At 45.2% G+C, this 24,597-nt stretch overlaps 1 protein-coding gene across 6 annotated transcripts in view; it reads left to right on the top strand.

Moving 5' to 3' along the window:
* Positions 1-24,597, top strand: part of ap1b1 (adaptor related protein complex 1 subunit beta 1) — a 72,022-nt gene that overhangs the window by 38,694 nt on the left and 8,731 nt on the right. For 2 of the 6 annotated variants that reach the window (XM_037531702.1, XM_037531699.1), the window contains exons 14-24: positions 272-476; positions 1,418-1,438; positions 2,376-2,438; positions 4,263-4,292; positions 4,960-5,103; positions 9,019-9,164; positions 9,732-9,861; positions 14,082-14,166; positions 15,363-15,449; positions 18,784-18,938; positions 22,425-22,433. In XM_037531702.1, the coding sequence (XP_037387599.1) occupies positions 272-476; positions 1,418-1,438; positions 2,376-2,438; positions 4,263-4,292; positions 4,960-5,103; positions 9,019-9,164; positions 9,732-9,861; positions 14,082-14,166; positions 15,363-15,449; positions 18,784-18,938; positions 22,425-22,433 (1,075 nt within the window). The remainder of the gene's footprint in view (positions 1-271; positions 477-1,417; positions 1,439-2,375; positions 2,439-4,262; positions 4,293-4,959; positions 5,104-9,018; positions 9,165-9,731; positions 9,862-14,081; positions 14,167-15,362; positions 15,450-18,783; positions 18,939-22,424; positions 22,434-24,597) is intronic. The other 4 variants (XM_037531703.1, XM_037531701.1, XM_037531704.1 and 1 more) reach the window with 4 other exon arrangements.

Genomic DNA, 24,597 nt, shown 5'->3' with positions numbered 1-24,597 from the left:
AGATTCTCCTTTGCCAGCTTCTTGTTCGAATTGTCCCATGCCTCAGTCACCATTTAAGGGGGGGTAAATTCACTATTAATACCCTTCATTTCAGAAGAAACGTTGGTGTCTACAAACCTCTGGACATGCAGTGTGTGACTTGGTTGGGTCAGAGCGGTGAAAACTAGCATTTTAATTAATATATTGAGTGGTTTATTGATGTGGACGGAGCTTTTGTGTGATTTATGTAGTATTTGGTTTGATTTAACTCTTCATTTTACTCTCTCTTCAGCGGTGAGAGTGCTGAAAGCCCAGATGTTGGCCAGGCAGTGAGTGCAGTCTCGGATGCTCCACCTGCTGTCATTCCATCCCAGGGTGATCTCCTAGGTGACCTGCTGAACCTAGACTTGGCTCCACCCACCAGCAACGTCCCTCCTGTGCCCTCCTCGATGCAAATGGGGGCGATGGACCTGCTGGGTGGAGGGCTGGACAGCCTGGTAGGTCTACAGTGCTCATCACTGATGGTATCATCAGTGTATCATATCAGAGGTGCTGCGTTAAAGCATTAAGTTCAACCTGAGCCTCACACAATATTTGATTCACATAAAACTACTCAACTGACTAAAAAGGCACTTGCAATGACATCTTGTCAACTGAAATCATCTGTATCGTTATTTTTTGATTTTCTAGTATACACTCACCGGTCACTTTATTAGGGACCCCTTGCTAGTAAAAGGTTGGACCCCCTTTTGCCTTCAGGACTGCTTTAATTCTTCGTGTCAGACTTTCAACAAGGTGTTGGAAACGTTCCTCAGAGATTCTGGTTGGTTATTTGAGTTCCTGCTGCCTTTCTATCATCAGGAACCAAACTAAATATGGCCTGTTTTAAAAATTTATTTTTTTAACGTTTTAATTTTTTCTAAATATACTAAACACAAATAAATGGAAACTGGCTCTGAAAAATGACCTATAAAGTTTGATCGTTCTAGAGGCAGTGTTGCCTGATTATAAAACATTTGCACTGTGTTGCAGTTGGTGCACTCTGATACTAGTAATAATAATACTACTTGTAATCCTTTGCTTCACAGTATGGATAGAAAAAAATACATTAGGATTTCTGCTTCATGACTTTAAGATTTTACTTTTAACAAAATATATTTTTTGCCTTGTAAAATGTTCAAGAACAGATGGAGCCTGGGAATAATACGAAAGTGTAACATTTACAATGATCATGCCAACCGCTCCCAGATCAGAAATCCAGTTCCAGGCTTTGTTTTCCCACTGACTCAGCTGTATGTTCTTCTCCGGAAGCTCACAGATGGTTCTGCATAATCCTTGCTCCCCACCTTGACTTCTCCCCGTTCTTCTGCTCGACTTTTGACTCTTGTCTTTTCTTTGTGTTCTTCTTTGTCTCTTTCTCTCTCCTCTCCACCTGCAGATGGGAGATGAATCTGAAACGGTAATGAACTGCGGAGAATAGGCGACAAACACCAGCACATCTACTCCACACTTCATTAGGCTAACAGACGACATGCTTAGCTTTACTGTAGTGGCTTTGCGTTGGTTTCACAGCCGTTTGGCTTCATTAATGACTCAGTTCATGCCCAAACAAAGCCGCTCCTGCTGAAGTCACAACTATCACAAGTATTCTGTACCTCTATCTGAGGTACACGTGCCGTTTATTGGAAAACATCCTGTATAAATAATAGATAATGCGTGGCCATGACTTAGTAAGGCATGGGAACAAGATAATTAAGCTGTGGCCATGATTTAGTGAGCGTGGGGATGTGAACGAGATCCTAATGCCTGGCCACAACTTAGTAAGGCGTGGGAACGAGATCCTACTGCATGGCCGCAACTTAGTAAGGCATGGGAACGAGATCCGAATGCCTGGCCACAACTTGGAAAGGCATGGCAATGAGATCTTAATGCATGGCCACAACCTATGATCAGAATATTGATCAGAATATTCATCCCTAGTTTTAACAGTGAATTGAGAATTTCAAAAAACTTACGGCCGATTTAACAATAACAAACATTCTTTATTAGAAACGGGTTTAAAAAGCCTTTAAAAAGCACAGATACATATAAAACCACTGTGGTTAAAGAAAAAGACTGAGAGAGCAGTAAGAGAATGCAATGTCATGCAGATTCACTGTAGATCCATAGAGGTGATCAGTTCTAATCTATTTTTAAATTGTTATTGAATTGCTGTGTGTAATTGATGAAACACAAGAAAGTGATTTACGACTGGAGTTGCAAGGAAATTCAGCTTGTCGTTTCGTCGCGTCACCTCCACACGGTTAACAGCCAAAGCTTTTCGAATGCCGTCTTTCTCCTCATTCCACTCATTCCATCTCTCTTCTTCTTCATTGCTTTTGTCAACACCCCATCAGTCGGCCTCCCACTACAGGACGGAGGTGCAGTCTCCTCAGCCACCCGAGTGTAGCGAGAGAGAGGTCTGTGCAGGCTTCTTAGTGGACTTGGTTTAGTTAGAAGCAGATTCCCAACCTAGTCCTGCTCTTAACTGGAGAGACTGATCTCAGATCAGTGTGGATGTTTACTGATACTTCAACAGAGAATCCTGTTTCCTGGGGATTAAATCACAAAGCAGGATTATCAGGCTGTGTTCACATTACCGGGTTAAAGTGACAGAAATCCGATTTTTGCCCTAATGTGACTCGGGCTGTGTTCACATTACCAGGTTAAAGTGACAGAAATCCGATTTTTTGCCCTAATGTGACTCGGGCTGTGTTCACATTACCAGGTTAAAGTGACAGAAATCCAATTTTTTGCCCTAATGTGACTCGGGCTGCGTTCACATTACCGGGTTAAAGTGACAGAAATCAGATTTTTTGCCCTAATGTGACTCGGGCTGTGTTCACATTACCGGGTTAAAGTGACAGAAATCCGATTTTTTGCCCTAATGTTACTCAGATCTGATGTTTTCAGGGCTGTGTGGACACAAATGAGCCACATATTTCATATGTGGTCCTCGATCGAATTTCTGTCACTTACCTACACGAGTGCGAACCGCTATGTCACAGAAATCAGATCTAAGCATAAAATCCGATTTGAGCTTTCCAGCTTTTACTGTGAATGTAGCCTGTTACCTGGATAAATTAAAGGGCTCATATCCTGTTTTTCTTGGATTTATTTATTTTTATTGAGTTCTGCTTGTGTGCTTTTGAACCAAAAACGGTTCTAATTCATATTCCAACCCCTCTTTGTCGCTAGTCTGGCATATGCAAATGAGCTCTGTTCTGATTAGATCAAAGCTGAAACACTCCTTTTAACCTTAGCGTTGAATGGGCGGTGCTAAACTGCTGTAGGCCGATTAGGTGGACATATGTAAATGAGTTTGTTTTTGTGACATCACAGAAAAAGTGAAATCAAAGCGGCCTGTTTTTGCTTAGTTTTCCATGATATCAGCCCTTTAAGCCAAAGTGGGGCTTTTCAAATAGGAACACAACTAAGCTCCTCTCCTACACTCTTTTCAAAAGATGGCTCTTCAAGGGTTCTTTAGTAAAGAAAATGGTTCTGTATAGAGCCATGAACTCTCAGAGAACCATTTGCATGTTTAAAGGTTTCTTTGTATCAGTAAATGTGCTTAAGAGAGTTCTATATAGCACCCAAAAGCGTAACGATATCTGTCGTAACAATAGAAGAACCCTTTTGGGTGCTATATAGAGCCATTTTTGAAAAGGTTCTTTATAGAACCATCAGCAGAACATTCTGTATCAGTCTGAAGAGCCCTTCCGTGATTCAGAGCACCCTTTAATTATTGAAAGCACTTGTTGAGTGTTCCTGGTTCTATATAGAACCCATTTCTTTACTAAAGAACCCTTGCAGAACCATCTTTTTCAGAGTATGCTGGACAGGCGTCTGCGTGGGCTTGAGCTCTCTGAATACCTAAATAACTAAATCCTGCTTTGTGGAGTTTATATTAATTGGCAGTCATGTTCTCCGTTAGAACGTTTGTTTTAAGGTTGTTTTAAATCTTTTTTAGGATTTTTGTTTTCTGTAGTTTGTTTTTGTTGTATAGATGAACCCAGCCAGCTTCACTGACAGCATATCTTCAGTTTTCCTAACGCCGCATAATCCACTCTCACTCCATCAATAAAAACCCTCAGCGCTTTTACAGATGACCATATTTCACGCCTCCCCGCGCTGTCGCACTCCCGCTGTGGTCCATCCCTCCCCGGCTCCCTCCCCAAGCAGCAAACTGACCACTGACTCTCCGTCGGCTGCTCTAACACTTCTTCCTCTGTTTCTCCCTGCAGCTCGGTGGCGACGTCGGAGGGAGCCCTGCGGTGAGTGAGCCTGATGTACACAGTTAGATCAGCTAAGACGGGTTTGGTGTCCAGAGTTGGCTTCTTTAGTCCTCACTCGCCGCACTTAGTTCTCCAGCTCCTTACACAAAATTCCCAAACTGTCACCACCACTGGGCTTTTCAGTTGAGAGCTGTGACCGAAGAACAGCTAAACCACCTGTCCACGATCGCTCCACCATCTATTCGCCTACTGTAAAATTGTATGCCACGTTCTGTGGGAAAGGTTTACGGTGTGTTGGCGTTTGCTTGTGTTCACCGTGGCTAAACTGAAGATGGGAAGCGCTGTCCTCCTCAATTATACAACTCAGAACATTAAAACTTTAAAAAAATTACGTGAAGTTTGGTTTTATGGGGTGATGTAGGACAGTGACGGTGAATTTCAGGCTAACAGCACTGCTGATAACGTGCTGCCTTCACTTGAGACGCGAAGACTGATGGTTAGAGTAAATAGAATAAAAGCTACATGAAATGTTTTCCACTCATTTCCAGGGTGCAGCGAGTAGCCACGCCAGTCTGTTCCGAGATTAAACTGGGGTCTCCTGTCCAAGTAGCAAGAAATAAAAGGCTCCAATTTAAGGGATTGTTGTGTTTCTGAAATGTGACTGCGGCAGCACCTGTGTGTGATCTGATTTAAATCTCGTCCTCAGATGGGTGTGAGTCTGGGGGGCGCACCAGTGGGCATGCCTGCAGGTCTTGGCGCTGCCCCTGCTGTCGGAGGGGGTCTGGGTGACCTCTTTGACCTCGGTGGAGGCGTAGGCGTGACAGCAGGATCCTACATCCCTCCCAAAACGGTAAGTCTGCTCCGGTTCTCTGCTGTAGTGCTACTTGGCGCTGATCTGGCGTAATTTAGAGCTCAAAGTCCTGATTTACGCCTCCCAAATACCCACGTAAGCACGGTCACGTTTGCCACCGTTTGATTGGAAAAGCTCATTTAGGCTTGGGCCAGATAGAAAATCACAGTATGGTTCCCGAGTGGCGTAACCATCCAAGCACTGGCCCTCTCTTCACGACATTCCCGGTGATGCTAGTCATCCATGCCCAGGAGTCCAAGAGGGCACAATTGGCCTCACTCTCTCTGGGTGGGCAGGATGGCTCCGCATCTCCCCCCCTCGCTCTGCGCGATGCCGGTCAGCACAGGCGTCTGTTGGCTGACGTAGCGGGCGTAGCAGCCTCCTAGGGCTGATTGTATTGTGCTATTGGAGGTGTCCTAACTGGTGGGTGGAATTGGATACAACAACAAAAAAAAAATCACAATGCTTTGACATTTTCCTGATACACAACGTGCGTCACGATATTTAGATTCTGATATTTGATCATTTAGAACAGAAAAAATAATCGCCACATATAAAAACTACTATAATTATATAATAATCAAACCTGAAACTTCTGGTTTAATACACATTTTTCAAACTGCGCTGCCCTAAAACCAATTAAACGGGCTTAATTTTGCTCCTACTTTAATGAAACGTGTAGTTAGTCTGTTCTTTAAGTACTGAAGATGTCCACAGTGCGCTCAGAAAAGCATATTTTCACAATTTAATATGATCCTGATTATCATTATGTTGACACATCACAGTAAAAATACCTAAAAATTATGATAAAACTTGACATCTGCTTCTTAATGATTGGTTTGGTTATTTGAGTTTATCCAATCAAGTGGCACTGGGGCAGTCGTGGGCTGGAGGTCAGGGATCCAGCCTTGTGACCGGAAGGTCGCCGGTTTGATCCCCAGAGCCGACAGCACATGACTGAGGTGTCCTTGAGCAAGACACCTAACCCCCAACTGCCCCCCGGGTGCTGCGGATTGGGCTGCCCACCGCTCCGGGCAAGTGTGCTCACTGCCCCCTAGTGTGTGTGTGCTCACTAGTGTGTATGTGGTGTTTCACTTCACAGATGGGTTAAATGGGGAGGTGGAATTTCCCCGTTGTGGGACTAATAAGGGTCTCATCATTATTATTATTATTATTATTATTATTATTATTATTAAGTGCCTGATGCCGTGCCTTGCAAGTGCCTGCAAGTTCCACAGTCCCTCAAATGCTCTGCATCACTATTATTTTATTATTTAAGTTTCAAGTTTATTTAGTATTTGCACAACATGTCCGGATGCTTATGCACTGAAATGCTTGTGGTGAGGCTCAGCTAATCACTCTACAGACAGTAAATAAATAAAGTAAAATATAAAACAAAAACTCATTTGAATATATTAAATATACACAACAAAATATAGACACAAATAATGATTATATTTATTGATATCGCACTTTTCATGCCGGTGGCAGCTCAAAGTGCTCTACAAACAGGGGATAAAACAGTTATACAAGAAATTCTAAGTGTTAATTATTAATTAATCATAAGAAAATGAGAGATGAAATTAGAAGATGAACACCAAGAGATGTAGCGTTTTAATTAAACGCTGAGCTGAAGATTCATTTTTAGGTGTTAAAGGTGAGCTCTGAGCTCGACTGCCTAATAAAACTCCACAGCTTAGAAGCAGAAGAACCGAACGAGTCTCCATGATTTCCGTGTTATACTGAAGGTCAGAATCTGCAGATCTAAGACCGTAAACAGACAGACGCTCTGTGACGTTACATTTAGAGCTTTAAAATCTATCCTGAGCGATTCAGGCGGCCAGTGCAGCTCTTTTGATGCGGGAGTGATGTGATCGCTCTGTTGTTTTTGCCTGGGTGCTGTTGCATTTTGTCCAAGTTGTAAAGGACTTCCAGTAAGAAGATCATTACAGTGATCAACTCTGCTGTACAGATCCATGTTCGAGTTTCTCTGAGACGCTCCGAGACAGAAAAGTCGTAATATTTTGAGAAAAACTTCTTTCTGGATCATTTAGATCTCCTGCAACCACAGACGGTTTCCTCCGAGTCCGTCTGGCTCTTTATTCTAGATAAACACGGTTTCCTGCTCAGCCGTTTCAGCCGGTTCTTATATTAATACCAGGCTGGTGCTGATGTGCAGGAGAGGCAGGGAGGCTGAGTGTTTCTTTAAGGGTGAACGCCCCTCATTTAACACGAGGAGGTGCTGCCACTTTAATGTTGTAAGACTTTTTTTTTCTCAAAATGCCTCGTCTTTTTTTCTTAAAGTAGTTTTAATAGTTCTGTTTTTCTTATTACAGAATAGTGTGACTTACTTGAGCGATGCAGTGCGACTATTGCGTGACAGTGCGACGTTTACTAGCACTGAGAGTAAACGTTACCATGCCAGCGAGCATCACGTGAGGTCCAGTCGGCGTGAGATGAGTGTCCAGTCGGCGCGCTCGTGTTTTTAAACTGACGTCAGGCTCAGAAAAACGTCCTTCACACGCGCTTATAAAGGAAGACGTCGTGCTCTGAGGCACAGCTGGCCGTCCGCCCCGCCGCCGTCTTTTAAAGCTCAGAGTATGAACCTCGTCTCCTCTGCAGACCCGTTTCTGCTCCGCTGTGATGAACGCTATAAACCTTTCGCTGTGACGCGCCGCACATGCGCAACACGTACTTGCACCTTCCGATAGGGAATGTGATCGGATACAGGTGTTTACACGGATATTATTCTTCTGTTTAACGGATTATTTACAGGATTACGCACCTCGGTCAATTGGATAGAAGTTGTATTCCGATTGGCCTCAGTCGGATTAGTCTATTCTGATTTGAGGTGTTTAGATGGACGTATTCTATTCCGATTGAGCTATTAGTCGGATTATTAACGGATTATCAGCTGCGTGTAAACGTGGCTGCTGTCGTAGTTGGTAAACCTGTCAAGTACGCTAGTTAATAAACTAGGTTGAAATTTAGTTCAAAACGCCACCTGTCTGTCTGTCTGTCTGTCTCTTTATCTATCTGTCTGTCTGTCTCTTTATCTGTCTGTCTGTCTGTCTCTTTGTCTGTCTGTCTGTCTGTCTATCTATCTATCTATCTATCTATCTATCTATCTGTCTGTCTCTATCTATCTCTGTCTATCTGTCTGTCTGTCTGTCTGTCTGTCTCTTTATCTATCTGTCTGTCTGTCTCTTTATCTGTCTGTCTGTCTGTCTCTTTGTCTGTCTGTCTGTCTGTCTATCTATCTATCTATCTATCTATCTGTCTGTCTCTATCTATCTCTGTCTATCTGTCTGTCTATCTGTCTGTCTGTCTCTGTCTCTTTATCTATCTATCTGTCTGTCTGTCTGTCTCTATCTATCTCTCTATCTGTCTTTGTCTGTCTATCTATCTCTCTATCTATCTCTGTCTGTCTATCTATCTATCTCTCTATCTCTGTCTATCTGTCTGTCTTTATCTATCTGTCTCTCTGTCTGTCTGTCTGTCTGTCTGTCTGTCTGTCTGTCTTTATCTGTCTCTGTCTGTCTCTTTATCTGTCTGTCTGTCTCTATCTATCTATCTCTGTCTATCTATCTATCTCTGTCTATCTGTCTATTTATATATTTGTCTGTCTGACTGTCTGTCTGTCTGTCTATTTATATATTTGTCTGTCTGACTGTCTGTCTGACTGTCTGTCCTCCCCGTGTTATTTCAGGTGCTCTAATACGACTGAAACGCTCCTTTTTCTGCTCTCTCTAAACATAAAATAGCTGTGGGCTTGCGTTTCACCACCGGTTCCTTTAGCCATGATTTGGCGACAGGTGTCTGCCTTACCTGCGCTCACAGCAGTAGCGCTGCAGGTATTGTGGCCGGTGGGCTTTTCTCCAGGACTGAATGTTCTGCTTTTCCACTCCTGTGCAGGTATGGCTGCCGGCGATGAAAGCTAAAGGCTTGGAGATCTCCGGGACGTTTGCCAGGCGCAGCGGCGTCATCCACATGGACCTGTCCTTCACCAACAAGGCCATGAGCGTCATGACCGACTTCGCCATCCAGTTCAACAAGAACAGGTGAGCATTAACTCTGAACTCTCAGTTGGGGTTTTACCTTCGGTTTGCTGTAGAATTCAGAGGGATCTGTTTAACTGTGTCGAGAGTCGCGCCGCTAATTACGTGCTTTTGATTTTCGTTCCGTTTATTTCACTGTCAAAAAGTGGCAGAAATCAAAATGAAATATAATAAATTCTCATCTACTGACTCGAGTCAGCATCGACTCGCTGTAATCCGCTGCGCAGATCAGCTCATTTTTGCTTCCTCCTTTTTCACTTTGTTTTAATCTTAAATCTTTAATCTTTGTTTTTCCTTCCATATTTTTAATTATATCCTTTTTTCTCTCTCCCTTTCTACTCCCTCTTTCCCACTTTCTTCTCTGTATCTTTCTCTCTCTCCCTCCCTTTCTTCCATTCTCTCTCTCTCTCTCTCTCTCTCTCTCTCTCTCTCTCTCTCTCTCTCTCTCTCTCTCTCTCTCTCTCTCTCTCCTTCTTTCTTCCATTTTTTTCTCTCTCTGTCTCGTTCTTACTTTTTTCCCTCTCCCTCTCCCTCTTTCATCAATTGTCCTGTCTGTCTGTCTCTCTGTAGTTTCGGTCTGGCTCCTGCTGGTCCTCTGCAGGTTCTGACTCCACTCAGTCCTAATCAGACGGTGGATGTCAGTCTGCCGCTCAGCACCACCGGCCCGGTGATGAAGATGGAGCCTCTCAATAACCTGCAGGTGACCGTGTTTTAATATTAAACTGCTCTTTAATATCTAACCTGGTGACATCGTCTCTGTGTGGGATGTACATAACGTACTCGTGGGCGTTTTCTCTGCGGTGTTATTTATTCAAGCCTGTGGCTTTTTTTCCCCCTCCTGCTCTAAAAATAAGGCGCCCCCACAGGCAGGAGGTGCGTGAAGTGCCAGATTACACAGCTGCTGGAGTAAGATAATCTCTTAGAACAACACTGGTAACCTTAGGATCACCAATACAGCCTTACGGTCTGTCTCTCGCTCAGAGTGAGAGGTTCTCATCAGCTGTCGCACTGCACTGTATGTCCAGAGGTTTGTGGACGTCTGCTTGTGAATGAAGGGAATTAATTAGGAGTTTGTCTCCCTTTCCTGCAGTAACAGCATTTACTGGAACATTAAGGTGAGGGATTGACTGCAAGATGAGAGAGAGAGAGAGAGACAAAAATACAGAGGGGACAGAGAGAGGGAGAGAATTACAGATACAGAAAGCGAGACATATAGACAGAAAGACATGTGCAGATAGAGAGATAGAGAGAGGTGTGTGTGTGTGTGTGTGTGTGTGTATATATATATATATGTGCAGAAACAGTGCAAGAAGCAGATGGAGACATAAGCAGAGTGAGCAGCAACAAATGGAGGAATGCTGTGTGTGTGTGTGTGTGTGTGTGTGTGTGTATGCTTGTGTAGTGCTGTGTGTGTGTGCGCTTGTGTAGTGCTGTGTGAGTGTGTGTGTGTGTGTACGCGCTTGTGTAGTGCTGTGTGAGTGTGTGCGTCTGGTGCTGTGTGTGTGTGTGTGTGTGTATGCTTGTGTAGTGCTATGTGTGTGTGCGCTTGTGTAGTGCTGTGTGAGTGTGTGTGTGTGTGTGTACGCGCTTGTGTAGTGGTGTATGAGTGTGTGCGTCTGGTGCTGTGTGTGTGTGTGTGTGTGTGTACGCACTTGTGTAGTGCTGTGTGTGTGTGTGTGTGTGTGTGTGTGTGTGTACGCACTTGTGTAGTGCTGTGTGTGTGTGTGTGTGTGTGTGTGTGTGTGTGTGTGTGTGTACGTGCTTGTGTAATGCTGTGTGAGTGTGTGCGTCCGGTGCTGTGTGTGTGTGTGTGTGTGTGTGTGTGTGTGTGCGCGCTTGTGTAGTGGTGTGTGTGTGAGTGTGTGCGTCCGGTGCTGTGTGTGTGTGTGTGTGTGTGTGTGTGTGTGTGTGTGTGTGTGTGTGTGTGTGTGTACGCGCACGCGGTTGTGTAGTGGTGTGAGTGTGTGCGTCCGGTGCTGTGTGTGTGTGTGTGTGTGTGTGTGTGTGTGTGTGTGTGCGCGCTTGTGTAGTGGTGTGTGTGTGAGTGTGTGCGTCCGGTGCTGTGTGCGGTTCTGCCTGGCTGTCTGTATGAATTATTCAGACTCTTACCTCGAGTTGCTGTCCTTGCTCTGCGCCACGCGCTCCAGTCGATGCTGCGCGCCACTCTCGACCTTTACCAGCGCTTCATAACTCCGACGCTCGATGCGAACACTACCGCCGGAACTGCAGAGCTCAGCCTGATCCCAGCGCAGACTCCGAATACTCAGGAATAAGAGCGCAGCCTCTGGGGAAGAGAGGGAGGTCAGAGGTTCAGTCAGTAAATCAGCCGCAAGTGAAGGCGGCGGTAGGGGAATGTGATCACGCTGCTGATACAGTACGGCACAATCAGAGGGGGGAACAAGTCTCAAGTCTTCACACTCGTCCCGAGTCCTGACTCAGTACAGGCGAGTCTCGAGTCGAGATCCAGCTCAATAGTCTTAATCTTCGAGTCCTGAACAAGTCAGTCTGCATTCTTTAAGGCCACAGCGCTGAATAAGAGTAGCAGTACTGTAGAACTGGGAACGTGTGAAGCTGAAGTCGACATTTTTCGCCAGCAGCTTCGGATTTGAATTTTCTGTTCCTCGTTAAATGCAGAAGCAGTAACGTTCCAGCTCCTCACTGCTGCACCGTTTAAGGTGGAACAGGGAATTCCAGCGAGAAGCTGTGGAATAAGAAGTCAACTTGAATGTTGCGCTTGTTTCACCCGCCGCAGCTGTTAAAACCGCTGGAACGGGGACGCTGTGTTTCTTTTGTTTTGCTGTCATGAGTCGGTTCACCTGCTGACTTTCTCCAGTAGGAGTTTAAGCGCTGAGCGAGGGGCATTGATGCTGTTGACGCTTCTCATGTTTCCACTTGTGGTGGTGAATTCGAGCGAAACACAGCGACAGACATCTGACGATGTTGCTGTACGTCAGGATGCGAATCCCTTCACATGAAAAGTAACCGACTTTGTAGAGTCCCGTTTGCATTCATATGCCTTTCCACGTCTTTTCCACTTGGCGTCCCGAGTCTTTCCGAGTCTTAAGGTTGAGATCAAGCTGAAGTTCTTTCTCGATTTTCTCGAGTCGAGTCTCAAGTCATCAAGTTCGTGACTCGAGTCCAAGTCAAACGACTCGAGTCCACACCTCTGTGAAGAAGAAAGCAGACCAAAAAAGCGAAGAGAAAGACGGGAGAGAAGGGAAAAGTAGGAGAGGAGAGTTAGAGGGACGGAAAAAAGATGTGAAGAGAGAAGGTGAGGAACGAAGGCAGAAAACAAGTGAGAAGAAAGGGGGGGGGGGAGAAGAAGAAGGAGCAGGAAAGTGGGTGAAAAGGGACCAAGATGTAAGAGAGGGAGAGAAAAATCCTTAATGTTTCCGTGTCGCTGCTGTTCGAACAAAACAACATCCAAAATGCATCTCCAAAACGGGAACTTTACAGGAGAAGGAAAACTACTTTTAATGTAAGTCAATGGAACCAGACGTCTTTCCATGTAATTCTGGGGCATTTCTGTTGGTCCGTTCATCCTGAAATTTACACACTGGGTTATTTTCAAATTACATCAATAACTGAAAAACGGAAAAAATGAAGATATGAGGTTTTTATTCCGACTGTGGCGATGTGCAAATACGCCGATATTCCAGTCCAAACGGGCTTCAGTCATTCCCACTCTTTAAACACTCTCACCCCCTTCCTCCCCTTTTCTCCCTCTCCCTCCTGTTTCTTCTCTCTGCTCTTCTCTTTTTCTCCCTCTTCTTTCTCCCTCCCTCTTTTTCTCTGCTGTTTCTCTCTTCTTTTCCTCCTGTTCTATCCCCTCCCCCTCTCTCTGTCTCTCTCCTGCCTGTTTGTTCTCTCTATATTCTCTCCTCCTGTTCTCTTTCCCTTCACCCCTCTCCCTCTTTTTTCTCTCTCCCTTTCCTCCTGTTCTCTTTTCCTTTACCCCCCCTTTACTCCTGTTGTCTTTCCCTTCATTCCCCTTTCTCTCTTTCTTTCTCTTCTTTTTCTCTCCCTTTACTCTTGTTCTCTTTCCCTTCATTCTCCCTTTCCCTTCATTCCTCCTCTCTCTCTCTCTCTCTCTCTCTCTCTCTCTCTCTCTCTCCTGCCCTCTCTTTCCCTCTTTCTTTCTCTACTTTTTCACTTCCTTTCCTCCTGTTCTTTCCCTTCACCCCCCCATCTCTCGCTCTCGCGCTCTCTGTCTCTCTCTCTCGCTCTCTCTCTCGCGCTCGCTTTCGCTCTCTCTCTCTCGCTCTCTCTCTCTCTCGCTTGCTTTCTCTCTCTCTCTCGCTTTCTCTCTCTCTCTCGCGCTCTCTCTCTCTCTCTCTCGCTTTCTCTCGCTCTCTCTCTCTCGCGCGCTCTCTCTCTCTCTCTCGCTTTCTCTCGCTCTCGCTTTCTCGCTCTCTCTCGCTTTCTCGCTCTCTCTCGCTTTCTCGCTCTCTCTCGCTTTCTCGCTCTCGCTTTCTCTCTCTCTCGCTTTCTCTCTCTCTCTCGCTTTCTCTCTCTCTCTCTCTCTCGCTTTCTCTCGATCTCTCTCGCTCTCTCTCGCGCTCTCGCTCTCTCTCGCGCTCTCGCTCTCTCTCGCTTTCTCTCTCTCTCGCTTTCTCTCTCTCTCGCTTTCTCTCGCTCTCTCGCTTTCTCTCGCTCTCTCTCGCTTTCTCTCGCTCTCTCTCGCTTTCTCTCGCTCTCTCGCTTTCTCTCGCTCTCTCTCGCTTTCTCTCGCTCTCGCTTTCTCTCGCTCTCTCGCTTTCTCTCGCTCTCTCGCTTTCTCTCGCTCTCTCTCGCTTTCTCTCGCTCTCTCTCGCTTTCTCTCTCTCTCTCTCGCTTTCTCTCTCTCTCGCTCGCTCTCGCTCTCTCTCTCTCTCTCTCTCTCTCTCTCTCTCTCTCTCTCTCTCTCTCTCTCTCTCTCAGGTGGCCGTGAAGAACAACATTGATGTGTTCTACTTCAGCTGTCAGTACCCCATTAGCCTGCTCTTTGTGGAGGACGGGAAGATGGGTGAGTGAGGGGGTTTAATCAGTTCCTCTCTGACGCTTCAAACCAAACCCACGTCAGCAGGAGTTCAGGAGTTCAGCTGCCTGATGCGATACATAGACCTGAGGTGCTGTTTATTTTTATGGAGCGGCTGTTTGTCGGTATGTTACTCCTGCACTGACGCTGTCCGACGTGTCCTGCTAGTATTTGTATTTGGACGTTCTTCTCCGCGGATTGGTCGGGTTGGTCGTTAGGGTTTTTCAATGCTTAGTTTCACGAGCACTCTTCACTAACGAAGTCCACACTTTCAGAGCAGGAGTCTCTGCAGTGCTGTAGTAGAACTCTAGCTGACTATGGCTGCCTTTAAAGGCCTAACAGTGCAGATAAGGGATGATGACAACATTCATTGCAGTTTTAGTTTCGTTTAATTGCCTATTATTGATCATTACTTGTCTTCATTAAAAAAGAATCACTCTCAGTAGCCGCGTTTACATGCAGCATAATAATAATAATTAATAATGTTAATAATCCGACTAATGGCTCAGTCGGAATAGATTATTATTATTATTATTATTATTATTATAAACACCTCGGTCTTAATCTGTAATCGGAATGTATTCAGTCTTATTGGCAGAAATCTTTGCGTGTGAACACAGCCAACGAATCGAGTTGTAATGATTTTGGACATTTGAAAAAGTGAAAGAGAGGAAACCCACACCAGCAGGATCTCACAAATGCACTTTTGGTTCTGTTTACAAATATAATATCAAGTCAAATTAAACATTTGCTGTTCCAAAAGTGCACGTATGTAATTACTCAATCATCAGCACAATTGCCTAATCAGTTGTTATTATTATTATTATTATTAGTAGTAGTATTATTATAGATGGATACATAATATACAATAGCGTTTTTGTTATTTTAACCATGATGGTATTTTTTTTCATGTATTTCTATGATACAGTTAAACTCGAAAATAAGTGATCGGTCTAAAATTGAGACTGCAAGTTTGAGTCACAGCGTTGGCGAAACTAAAACGAGTGCGCCAATTATCACGAGTTATTAGTGACATTTCCTCAGATAATGATAAAACCTTGCCTCATCAGTATCAGCCAGACTGGTAAATAACACCAGTGAACCATTAAATCAGTAAAATAAATAAAAATTAAACAATTTTCACACCTACACTCTGTTTTCTCTCTGTTTCTCTCTGTGAGCAGACAGACAGGTGTTCCTGGCCACCTGGAAGGACATTCCCAGCGAGAACGAGGCTCAGTTTCAGATCAAAGACTGTCACCTCAACTCAGGTGAGAAGACAGGAGGGTGGACGGAGGGGCGGAGCGGTTAATAAAGAAAGTGAGAGGGTGAAAAGGGAGCTGTGCTGTCCGCAGAGACACTACGTTACAGTTTCCCGGACCCGGATTAAGCCGAAGCTCAGACTGAAAGGAGCAATACTGCTTCATTTACGCTGAAATTTCGTCCGGTTGGTTTAATCCATGCCTGGGAATCTGGCAGTACGTGTCCAGACGTTTGCAGATTCCAGCGTTTCTTCTGAATTGAAGGGTATTAATAGAGAGTTTGTCCCTCTCTGCTGCAGTAACAGCGTCTACTCTTCTGGGAAGGCTTTACACTACATGTTGAACCTTGCTGTGAGGATTTGATTGAGCATCAGTGAAGTCAGGGTCAGTTCTGAATCACTAACTCATCCTCAGTGGAGCTCCATCACTCCAGAGAACGCAGTTCCACTGCTCCACAGTCCAGAGCTGGGGCGGTTTATACCCCTCTAGCCCACGCTTGGTAGTAGGCATGGTGGGCTCAGGCTCATGTACAGCTGCACCCGTTCTGTCAGTCAGTGCTTTTCTATGGAGATTTATAGAAGCTGTCCTTGTGCGCTGGAAAGCAATGGGTGACCTCAGATTACCTGAACTCTCTCGTTAGACTGAATGTCTGGATGTGTTGATTGGGAAACTCAGGCTGATGCTGAGGAGCACGTATGAACATGTGCAACCTGGTACAGTTCCTTCTAAGACAGGGGTGTCAAACTCACCAATAAAGGGACCATATTAAAAACATCTGAACAAATCTGTGGGCCAAAGGGGAAAAAAAGGTTTTTATTTCCTTCTTAATTAATGATGTGCTGTAACTCCAACTGGCCACTGTTTTATTCAAAAATGCAAAAACCTCAGCAGTGAAGTTGAGACCCTTGCAGTAGACCTTGAAATATTACATGAATACGTCCCCAGGAGCTCGGTCTTTTCAGCCCACCTGTCTGCTTGTCTAGAATTGTGTAGAACTGAGGGAGTTGTTTGGGTAGGAGAGTCAGAGCAGCATTACGGTGCAGAACATTGTGATTGAGGTGCAGAACATTGTGAAACTGGCTAATATTAATAGAAAATCTTTATATTTTCACGGGCTGGAAAGGATTGTTTGACAAATTTATTTGTAGCGCTTTTTACAACGGATGTTGTCACAAAGCAGCTTTACAGAATTTCGGAAAAGACAAAGTTTTAACAGGATTGTAAGAATGTACAGAAACCCCCCGGTGGGCAAGCTGGGAGTCTATGAGAACATCAGTGTAAGGTGGGCAGCTCGTCCAAGGCAGGTGGTGGTAGCTGGGCATGGGCAGCTGGTCTGAAGTGGGTAGCAGGAGGGCTCGACAGTCGGTCGTCCTTCAGTGTCCAGGCGGACATGTGGGTGATTGTATAGTCGGAAATATACTATCGCTCTCTGTCTATCGCTCTCGCTCTATTGCTCTATCGCTCTATCGCTCTCTCTATAGCTCTCTTTTTCACTCTATCGCTCTCTGTCTATCGCTCTCTGTCTATCGCTCTATCGCTCTCTCTATAGCTCTCTTTCTCACTCTCTATCGCTCTCTTTCTCACTCTCTATCACTCTCTCTGTCTCTCTCTCATTTGTATTTTCATGGGACCATTGGCTCAAGGGGGCCTCGAGAGGCTGGCTACCTTTGCCCCAGGTTTGGCCCGTTTTTTTTCTGCAGTGTCTGTCTCTCTAGCTCGCTCGCGCTCTCTCTCTCTCTCTCTCTCTCTCTTTCTGTTGGGGTCTGTTTTTAAATGCCGGAGGTGATGTGTGAGCATGTCTTTGTAATTAGTTTAAAGTGCTGTGAAGCTGTTCTCCGTGGCTGTGTATTACTATTCAGTAATCCTGACCTGGTCCGGCAGGAATCCGCTAATAAACACTGAAAACACTCACAGCACTATCTAATTGAATCCACTGTCCTTTTTCTGCCCCGCGTCTCGCTCGCTCTCACTCTCCGATCAGACTTAAAACAAGAACCAGCAATTAAAACCAAGCGAAAAGATGTCTCAGTTAAAACGGACAAGACGGTGCTCTTGTGAGGTCATAGTCATGTAATTAAAGGAAGAAGGCTATTACACAGAACTTGGTGCTCGCAAAACAGAAGCTCTAATTAAAAGAGCTTTAAGCTGTGGTCGCAGAATGAGGCTTAATGATTTTGACTCGGGGCGAGTGAACAGAAGACTCATTATAGGCTCGACCTCTGTGTGTGTGTGTGTGTGTGTGTGTGTGTGCCTTGTTTAAATGTGTGTGTTTGTCCCTGCATTCGCACCGGTCGCTGAATCCTGGCGACAAGAGGCATCACAAACATAGGGGATGTGAAGTGGAGAGTCGGCGACGCAACAAAGTTGAGCATCACCAATAGCAACAGTGGCAAAAAAACCTCCCTAAGAGCACGAGAGAAACCTTGAGAGATTCAGAAGGGGAGCCCATCCTCAACCTAGTGGGGAAAATTGTAGCATTTGCACTCGCTCTGCTGCATTTGTAGCAGGGATGTTTTTTTTCACACACTATCACTCCGCTGAATCACACCGTTGCTAAGCAACGACTCTGACAGCTGTAGGAGACGCTTGAGCCGTTTGAGCGTTTTTACTTCTTACTTTGCCCCGAACAGAAAACGGACACTGTTAAGACCACGTTTGACCGACAGTCGATTTGGTCCGACTCTGAAGACGAGACGACACTAAATTCCCAAACTGTCGTCACCACTGAGCAGCTTTTCAGTCGGCAGCTGTGACAGAAGATCAGCTGAACAACCTGGAATCAGCCAGAAATGAACCCAACACCATTCGCCAGACGTGTCTGATCTTCAGAGTCGGACCAAATCAGACTGAGCCATAAAACTGACCCAATAGTAACCAGAAAAGCTGCTCAGGGGTGACGACAGTTTGGGAATTTAGTGTAAGGAGCTGGAGAACGAACTGCCGGCTGAGCAGCGAGTGGGCGGAGCTCGTCACTCTGATGTAGCAACAAGCTGCTCGTTAAGGAGCTTTAATTAGGAGGAAGGAACTGAACATTAAAACATATTAAACGCCGCGTTCACGGCCAGTTTATTCATTTCTTACTGTATTTATTTACCTGCTGTATTAAAGCAGTAGAGCACTCGAGGAGGGAGTTATCACCAATAACATCACGGCTGTGATGATCTACGGCCACCAGATCACAGCCGAGACGTTATCTCACGATAACGCTCTCCCTCTCGGGTTCTGCTGCTAGCAAAAACAAAGATGTATTGGGCTGCGCTCTGCTGTGCTCTGTATCCCAGGATTTTGTTTGGTGAGTAAACCCCACTGTGTGTGTTAATGTGTGCCTTTCTCTCCTCCACAGACGCTGCCAGTAACAAACTGCAGGGCAGTAATATCTTCACAGTCGCCAAGCGCACAGTGGACACCCAGGACATGCTGTACCAGTCTGTCAAACTGACCAACGGCATCTGGATGCTGGCAGAGCTGCGCATTCAGACGGGCAACCCCAACTCCACGGTGAGCAGGGAGAAGGAGAAAAGGGCAGAATAACAGCAGGACCCAAATGAAATCAATGTTTTGTTGCCAATAAAGATTTTAGGTGCTAATGGGGGTTGGAGATTAGTTAAAGGGCCCATATCATGTAAAGCTGAATCTCCTGAAGTGTCACTGCAGTGCTGAGAATGATCCACCACCCAAATACTCCCTGCTCTGTGAGGGTCCATGGGGGTCCTGACCACTGAAGAACAGGGTAACAGAGTATCAGAGAAACAGATGGACTACAGTCTGTAACTGTAGAACTAGAGTGGAACTATGTGGTCAAAGGAGCTGATAAAGTGGACAGCGAGTGCAGAAACAAGGAGGTGGACTTAACAAAGCTGACCAGTGTAGAATTTGGAAGGTCTGGCTGTTAAGCAGTCCTTTTAATAAGGTCAGTGTCAGTGCAGATACTAATCCATTATATCAAATCAGTGAGTCACTACCAGTCAGACTGAGTGCTGGTGGCTCTTTGGCAGAGTTAGAATAATGAGGCAAGTTGGCACGTGGGAAGAAGAGAGGAGTGTGTGATGGAGGAGTGTGTGTGTGTGTGTGTGTGTGTGAGAGTGTAGTGGAAGCATGGCAGGATTCGAGTGAGTGAGATAATGAACAAAGCAAGAGAAGAAATGAGGCTGCATTGTTTCTATAGTGACCAGTTTATAAATATTCTCAGTGTTAAATGGTTTCTCTTGCTCACTCTCTCTCACAGGCTCAGGCAGAATGTAGGCCCTGGTTAAATAACATGTTTTTGTTGATTTTCAAAGGGAGAATAAGTTTGAACATCATCTACAGAGAACACGCTTCAATATGCAATATGGGGTGGGGGGGTTGGGGGCGAGGATGTGTTGAGCCGGGGTTGCACTACATGGCTTTTACCCCAATTGTAACCCCAATTTTCAGTCTGGCCGAGTCCGAGACGGTCGGTCCTAGTCTGCAGATTTTGGGTCAGTCGGAGTCGGCAGCTGGAGAGAGAATTGAGTCGTGTTTGAGGAGCGCAGGATGAGATTTCTGGCCTCCGAACGAGTTTCAGACCGAATGAATGGCGCGTCGACCCCGAGGCTTGGCGTGTCGACCCCTGAGGCTTGGCGCGTCGACCCCGAGGCTTGGCGCGTCGACCCCGAGGCTTGGCGCGTCGACCCCGAGGCTTGGCGCGTCGACCCCGAGGCTTGGCGCGTCGACCCCGAGGCTTGGTTTATTCTCAGTCGACAAAACAAAGCATATATTGAATCAGGGGTGCCCAGACTTTTGCTTTGGCTGTGCAGCAGAAAGTCTTTAATGAATGAATTGGCTGCTGTGGCTGCTGTGATGATCCCTCACGTGTCCAGAGAGGTGACCTTGCCTCTAGAGTCCTCTCACCTTTTAATCACTGCAGCGCTTTAGGGGCTCACTCTCTCGCTCTTTCTCGCTCTCTCTCTCTCGCTCTTTCTCTCTCGCTCTCTCTCTCGCTCTCTCCCTCCCTCCCTCCCTCTTTCTCTCGCTCTTTCACTCTCGCTCTCGCTCTTTCACTCTCGCTCTCGCTCTCTCCCTCTGTCAGTCTCTCTCACCCAGTCTGCCTTTCTGTTTCTCGTCTCCCCCTTTCTCCCTCTCCTCCCTCGTTCTTTCTCTCTCCTCCGCTCTCTTCTCTTTCTCGTCTCCCCACCTCTCTCTTTATCCTCTCTCTCTCTCTCTCTCTCTCTCTCTCTCTCTCTCTCTCTCTCTCTCTCTCTCTCGTGGTTCTGCCTTGCTGAAGTTAATTTCAGAGCAGGATTGTATTCAGAATCTCCTGCTGATGTCATTAAGATTTCTGTTGGGAAGCAACAGAAGTTTCCGTTTTCGCTGTTGAAGCTTTTTTTATTCCTCCCTTTTTCTGAAAAACACTAGGATAATGTTTTTTTTTCCTCTGTTTGCACAGCATCAATCAATCAGCATGAAATCTGTCCCGTTACGTTTACTGTGCTACTGCTGGACGATATTAATGAAGTTCAACTGCACGTTTTCCTAGTTTGCCTCGGTCCCATCAGTGAATTGGTGTTAGTAAGGTAATAATGAACCCGTGCTTCCTCAGCACTCACGCTTCTACTGAAATTAGACCAAGGAGCACCTTACACAGAACTGTAAATGCTAACCAGACAGAAGCGAGTTACTGTGTGTTTAGAGGTAAAATCAGTGTAGCGCCTCAGCTGCAATGCTAACTTCTCCTCTCTGTGATTTCCTGCGTTGGCATCCAGCCGGCTGCGTCACACGCCCGCTTTCCCTCGCCGGGTTTAATGCTGCTATATTAATCCGGGGGCCTGCTGGCCCGTTAGCTGTCGGAGTTGCTCAACCATGTTCTAGCTGTTAGGAAAATGGGTCAAAAGCAATAATAGATTCTGTTTACAGCATCAGGCAGTGAATCCATAAACATTTCACCTATGAGCTTTCTGTGAGGGAGGCTTTAGACGCGAATAGAGGTTAATTTAATCTCATTTTCATACATGAACACACTATCTACCAAAATCTGATGCTTATAGATGTAAAAAATCCACATCCAATACAAGAAATTCGGGTGTAAAACAGCATTTAGTGCCATTTTTGCTTGGCTTGGAGAAGCCACTGTGTTCTTACATGTATTTGTGTTTGTTTTTTTATATATATATGTATGTATGTGTGTGTGTGTGTGTGTGTGTGTGTGTGTATGTATGTATGTATGTATGTATATATATATATATATATATATATATATATATATATATATATATATTATATTGTGTGTGTGTGTGTGTGTATATATATATATATATATACTTGGCTTGTGTTTGTTTTTATATATATATGTGTGTGTGTTTATATATTAATATATATATATTAGAATGTATTAATATATATATTAGTATGTATTTATATGCATATATAAAAAATAGTTGATGTATGGTTCTTATGGTGGAAATATGGTTCTTATTAAAATTGAAGAATTCCCGAATAATACACCACCATTTAATCTACAGAGAAAGGTTTCCTTAAGCATGCAAAACACTTTTACTTGAAAATTAAATTCATAAATACACTGTACCATGATATATTCCTAAATGATCAGACAGCTTGGTTATAGCGTTATTTACATTTTTGACCATATTGTCCTCTATAAGTATTTTAGAGCTCAGCGAAACAGATTTAAAGGCGGCGCCATGAGATTCATAACTGTATTTTTAATCATTTAATGTGACCTACAGCTCCCAGTAAACGACATTACAGTAAAGTAAGTTTATAAATCTGCGCTGCTAAAACTGACCATTGGTTTTGTTGCGTGACTAAAGCCAGTACAGACGATATCGCCCGGCGCTGCGTGTGCGTTTGTTTGTGGTCATGTGTTGGTGTCTCGGTGTGCCGTGTTCTGGGGGTGGCTTGTTTATTTTATTGTCTTTGTTTACCTGTTTAATGTTGTTGTGTCTGTGTTTGTGTCTGTATGTTCTCGTCTCTGCCTTCGCCGATGCGGATGACTCCGCGTTCCAGGATCTGGAGGTTGGCGTTATTTTTCTTAGCGGTTTGAATTCGAATCTTCCGTCCTCACGCCGCCGCACTTCTTGGCATGCTCTGTTATCTGCTCCGCACCACTTATCTCTTACAACACAATCAGTTTTCTAGCACTTGGCTAGTTTTGGATCTACTATCACTAGTGTAACTGTTTTCTGCCGTCTCTTTCAGTCAGCAACTCTGTTGGACTAAAGGTATTTTGAAAATCTGCTATTCGGGCAATTAAGGGTCAGTTTCCTGGACAGGGGTGTTAAGCCTGGTGCTGCACTACATTTTTCTGTTAATGGAGAATCCCTGTTCAGAACGCTGCGTCAGTGGAAAATCTCTGTTCGGATCGCTGCGTCAGTGGAGAATCCCTGTTTGGAACGCTGCGTCAGTGGAGAATCCCTGTTTGGAACGCTGCGTCAGTGGAGAATCCCTGTTTGGAACGCTGCGTCAGTGGAGAATCCCTGTTTGGAACGCTGCGTCAGTGGAGAATCCCTGTTTGGAATGCTGCGTCAGTGGAGAATCCCTGTTTGGAACGCTGCGTCAGTGGAGAATCCCTGTTTGGAACGCTGCGTCAGTGGAGAATCCCTGTTTGGAATGCGGCGTCAGTGGAGAATCCCTGTTTGGAACGATGCGTCAGTGCAGAATCCCTGTTTGGAATGTGGCATCGGTGGAGCATCTCTGTTTGGAATGCGGCATCGGTGAAAAATCTCCGTTTGGAACGCTGCGTCGGTGGCGAATCTCCGTTTGGAACGCTGCGTCGGTGGCGAATCTCCGTTTGGAACGCTGCGTCAGTGGACAATCTCCGTTTGGAATGCTGCGTCGGTGGATAATCTCCGTTTGGAACGCTGCGTCGGTGGACAATCTCCGTTTGGAACGCTGCGTCAGTGGAGAATCCCTGTTTGGAATGCGGCGTCAGTGGAGAATCTCTGTTTGGAATGATGGGCCAGTACTAGGCTTAATCCCTCTGAGAGACTGCAGGGGGTGTTCTTTCATAGCTGCTGTTGCTTGGACAAGCTTTGTGGAATGCTGACAAAAATCCCATTCAACCTAACCGGACGTTCTAGTGCAGGTTTTGTCAGTTTAGAGCACATTCCTGATTAACTTCTACATTTGTAAACGTGGGAAAGGCCACGCTGTTCCGTCGGATCGGGTGTAGTTTTTGTGTAGCGTCACCAACATTAATGTCCAACGTGGTCTGAATCGGTAGTGTAAAGAATCTGTTTTACCAGCTTTCCGGAAAGCTTGTCCGTCTTAGAATCTGGATATCCTGAAATGCACTAGACCCCTGGTTTAATGTCAGATGTAATGCACAAATGATCCACCTGCGAAGTCAGTTGGTCTAATAGAGTTGCTACTGAAACACAGCGGGCCGTCTAGTGCATGCAGTGCTAAGACTTTGGCACAGGCACAGTGAATGCTCTCACTCTCACTTGCTGCTCCATATCAGTAACACAACGTACTCCTTATGTACGTCTTTACACATGAAGCTCTTCACAGGTTCATTGTTCCTTGCATGAACCGAGGCCCATTCCCATTTCTTCGTTTTAACCCTACACCTTGCTTTGCCTCTTGGACCTGAGCTACAGGGCAGTGGTTGAGATCTTCCCTCTGAAATGAGACCCTCTAATAAAAGAGCATCACTTCATTAACAGCTACTAGCGCCGCTCTGTAGGCGACCCTGCCCGTCTGCAGGGACAGCAGAGGAGGGGAAAGTTCAGCTCCTCACTGCTGGGCTTTAGTTACATTTAGGGGTCATACGCCTTCAAAGAGGGGGGCAGTTATTTATTATCACCCCCCCTAATTCTTCAGTGATATGAAGCTGAAGTCAGAGATTCTCCAGATTCTTGTTCATATTTTCCCGTTCCACCTTAAATGGTGCTTCAGATGTCAGAACTGCTGCACCATTTAAGGTGGAACGGGAAATTTAGCTAGCTACCAAGACAAACACTTTTGGCAAATTATTAATTTTTTTATTATTATTATTTTTAATGATTGTTATATACTGAAACAACATTAAGATAATACAGTGGTTATCGTAATTTTTAACAAAGAAATTTCTCACGTTTTGGGGGTTTTTTTGGTTGCTTTTACAGTCATCTTACCGGTTTTTCCAGTAGTGTCTGGCTGTAGACATGCACTCTCGGCCCAGACGCGCTCTCTCTCG

Source organism: Pygocentrus nattereri, chromosome 20 (assembly GCF_015220715.1).
Source record: "Pygocentrus nattereri isolate fPygNat1 chromosome 20, fPygNat1.pri, whole genome shotgun sequence".
NCBI lineage: Eukaryota > Metazoa > Chordata > Actinopteri > Characiformes > Serrasalmidae > Pygocentrus > Pygocentrus nattereri.
This window is presented reverse-complemented; position numbering and strand designations above follow the sequence as displayed.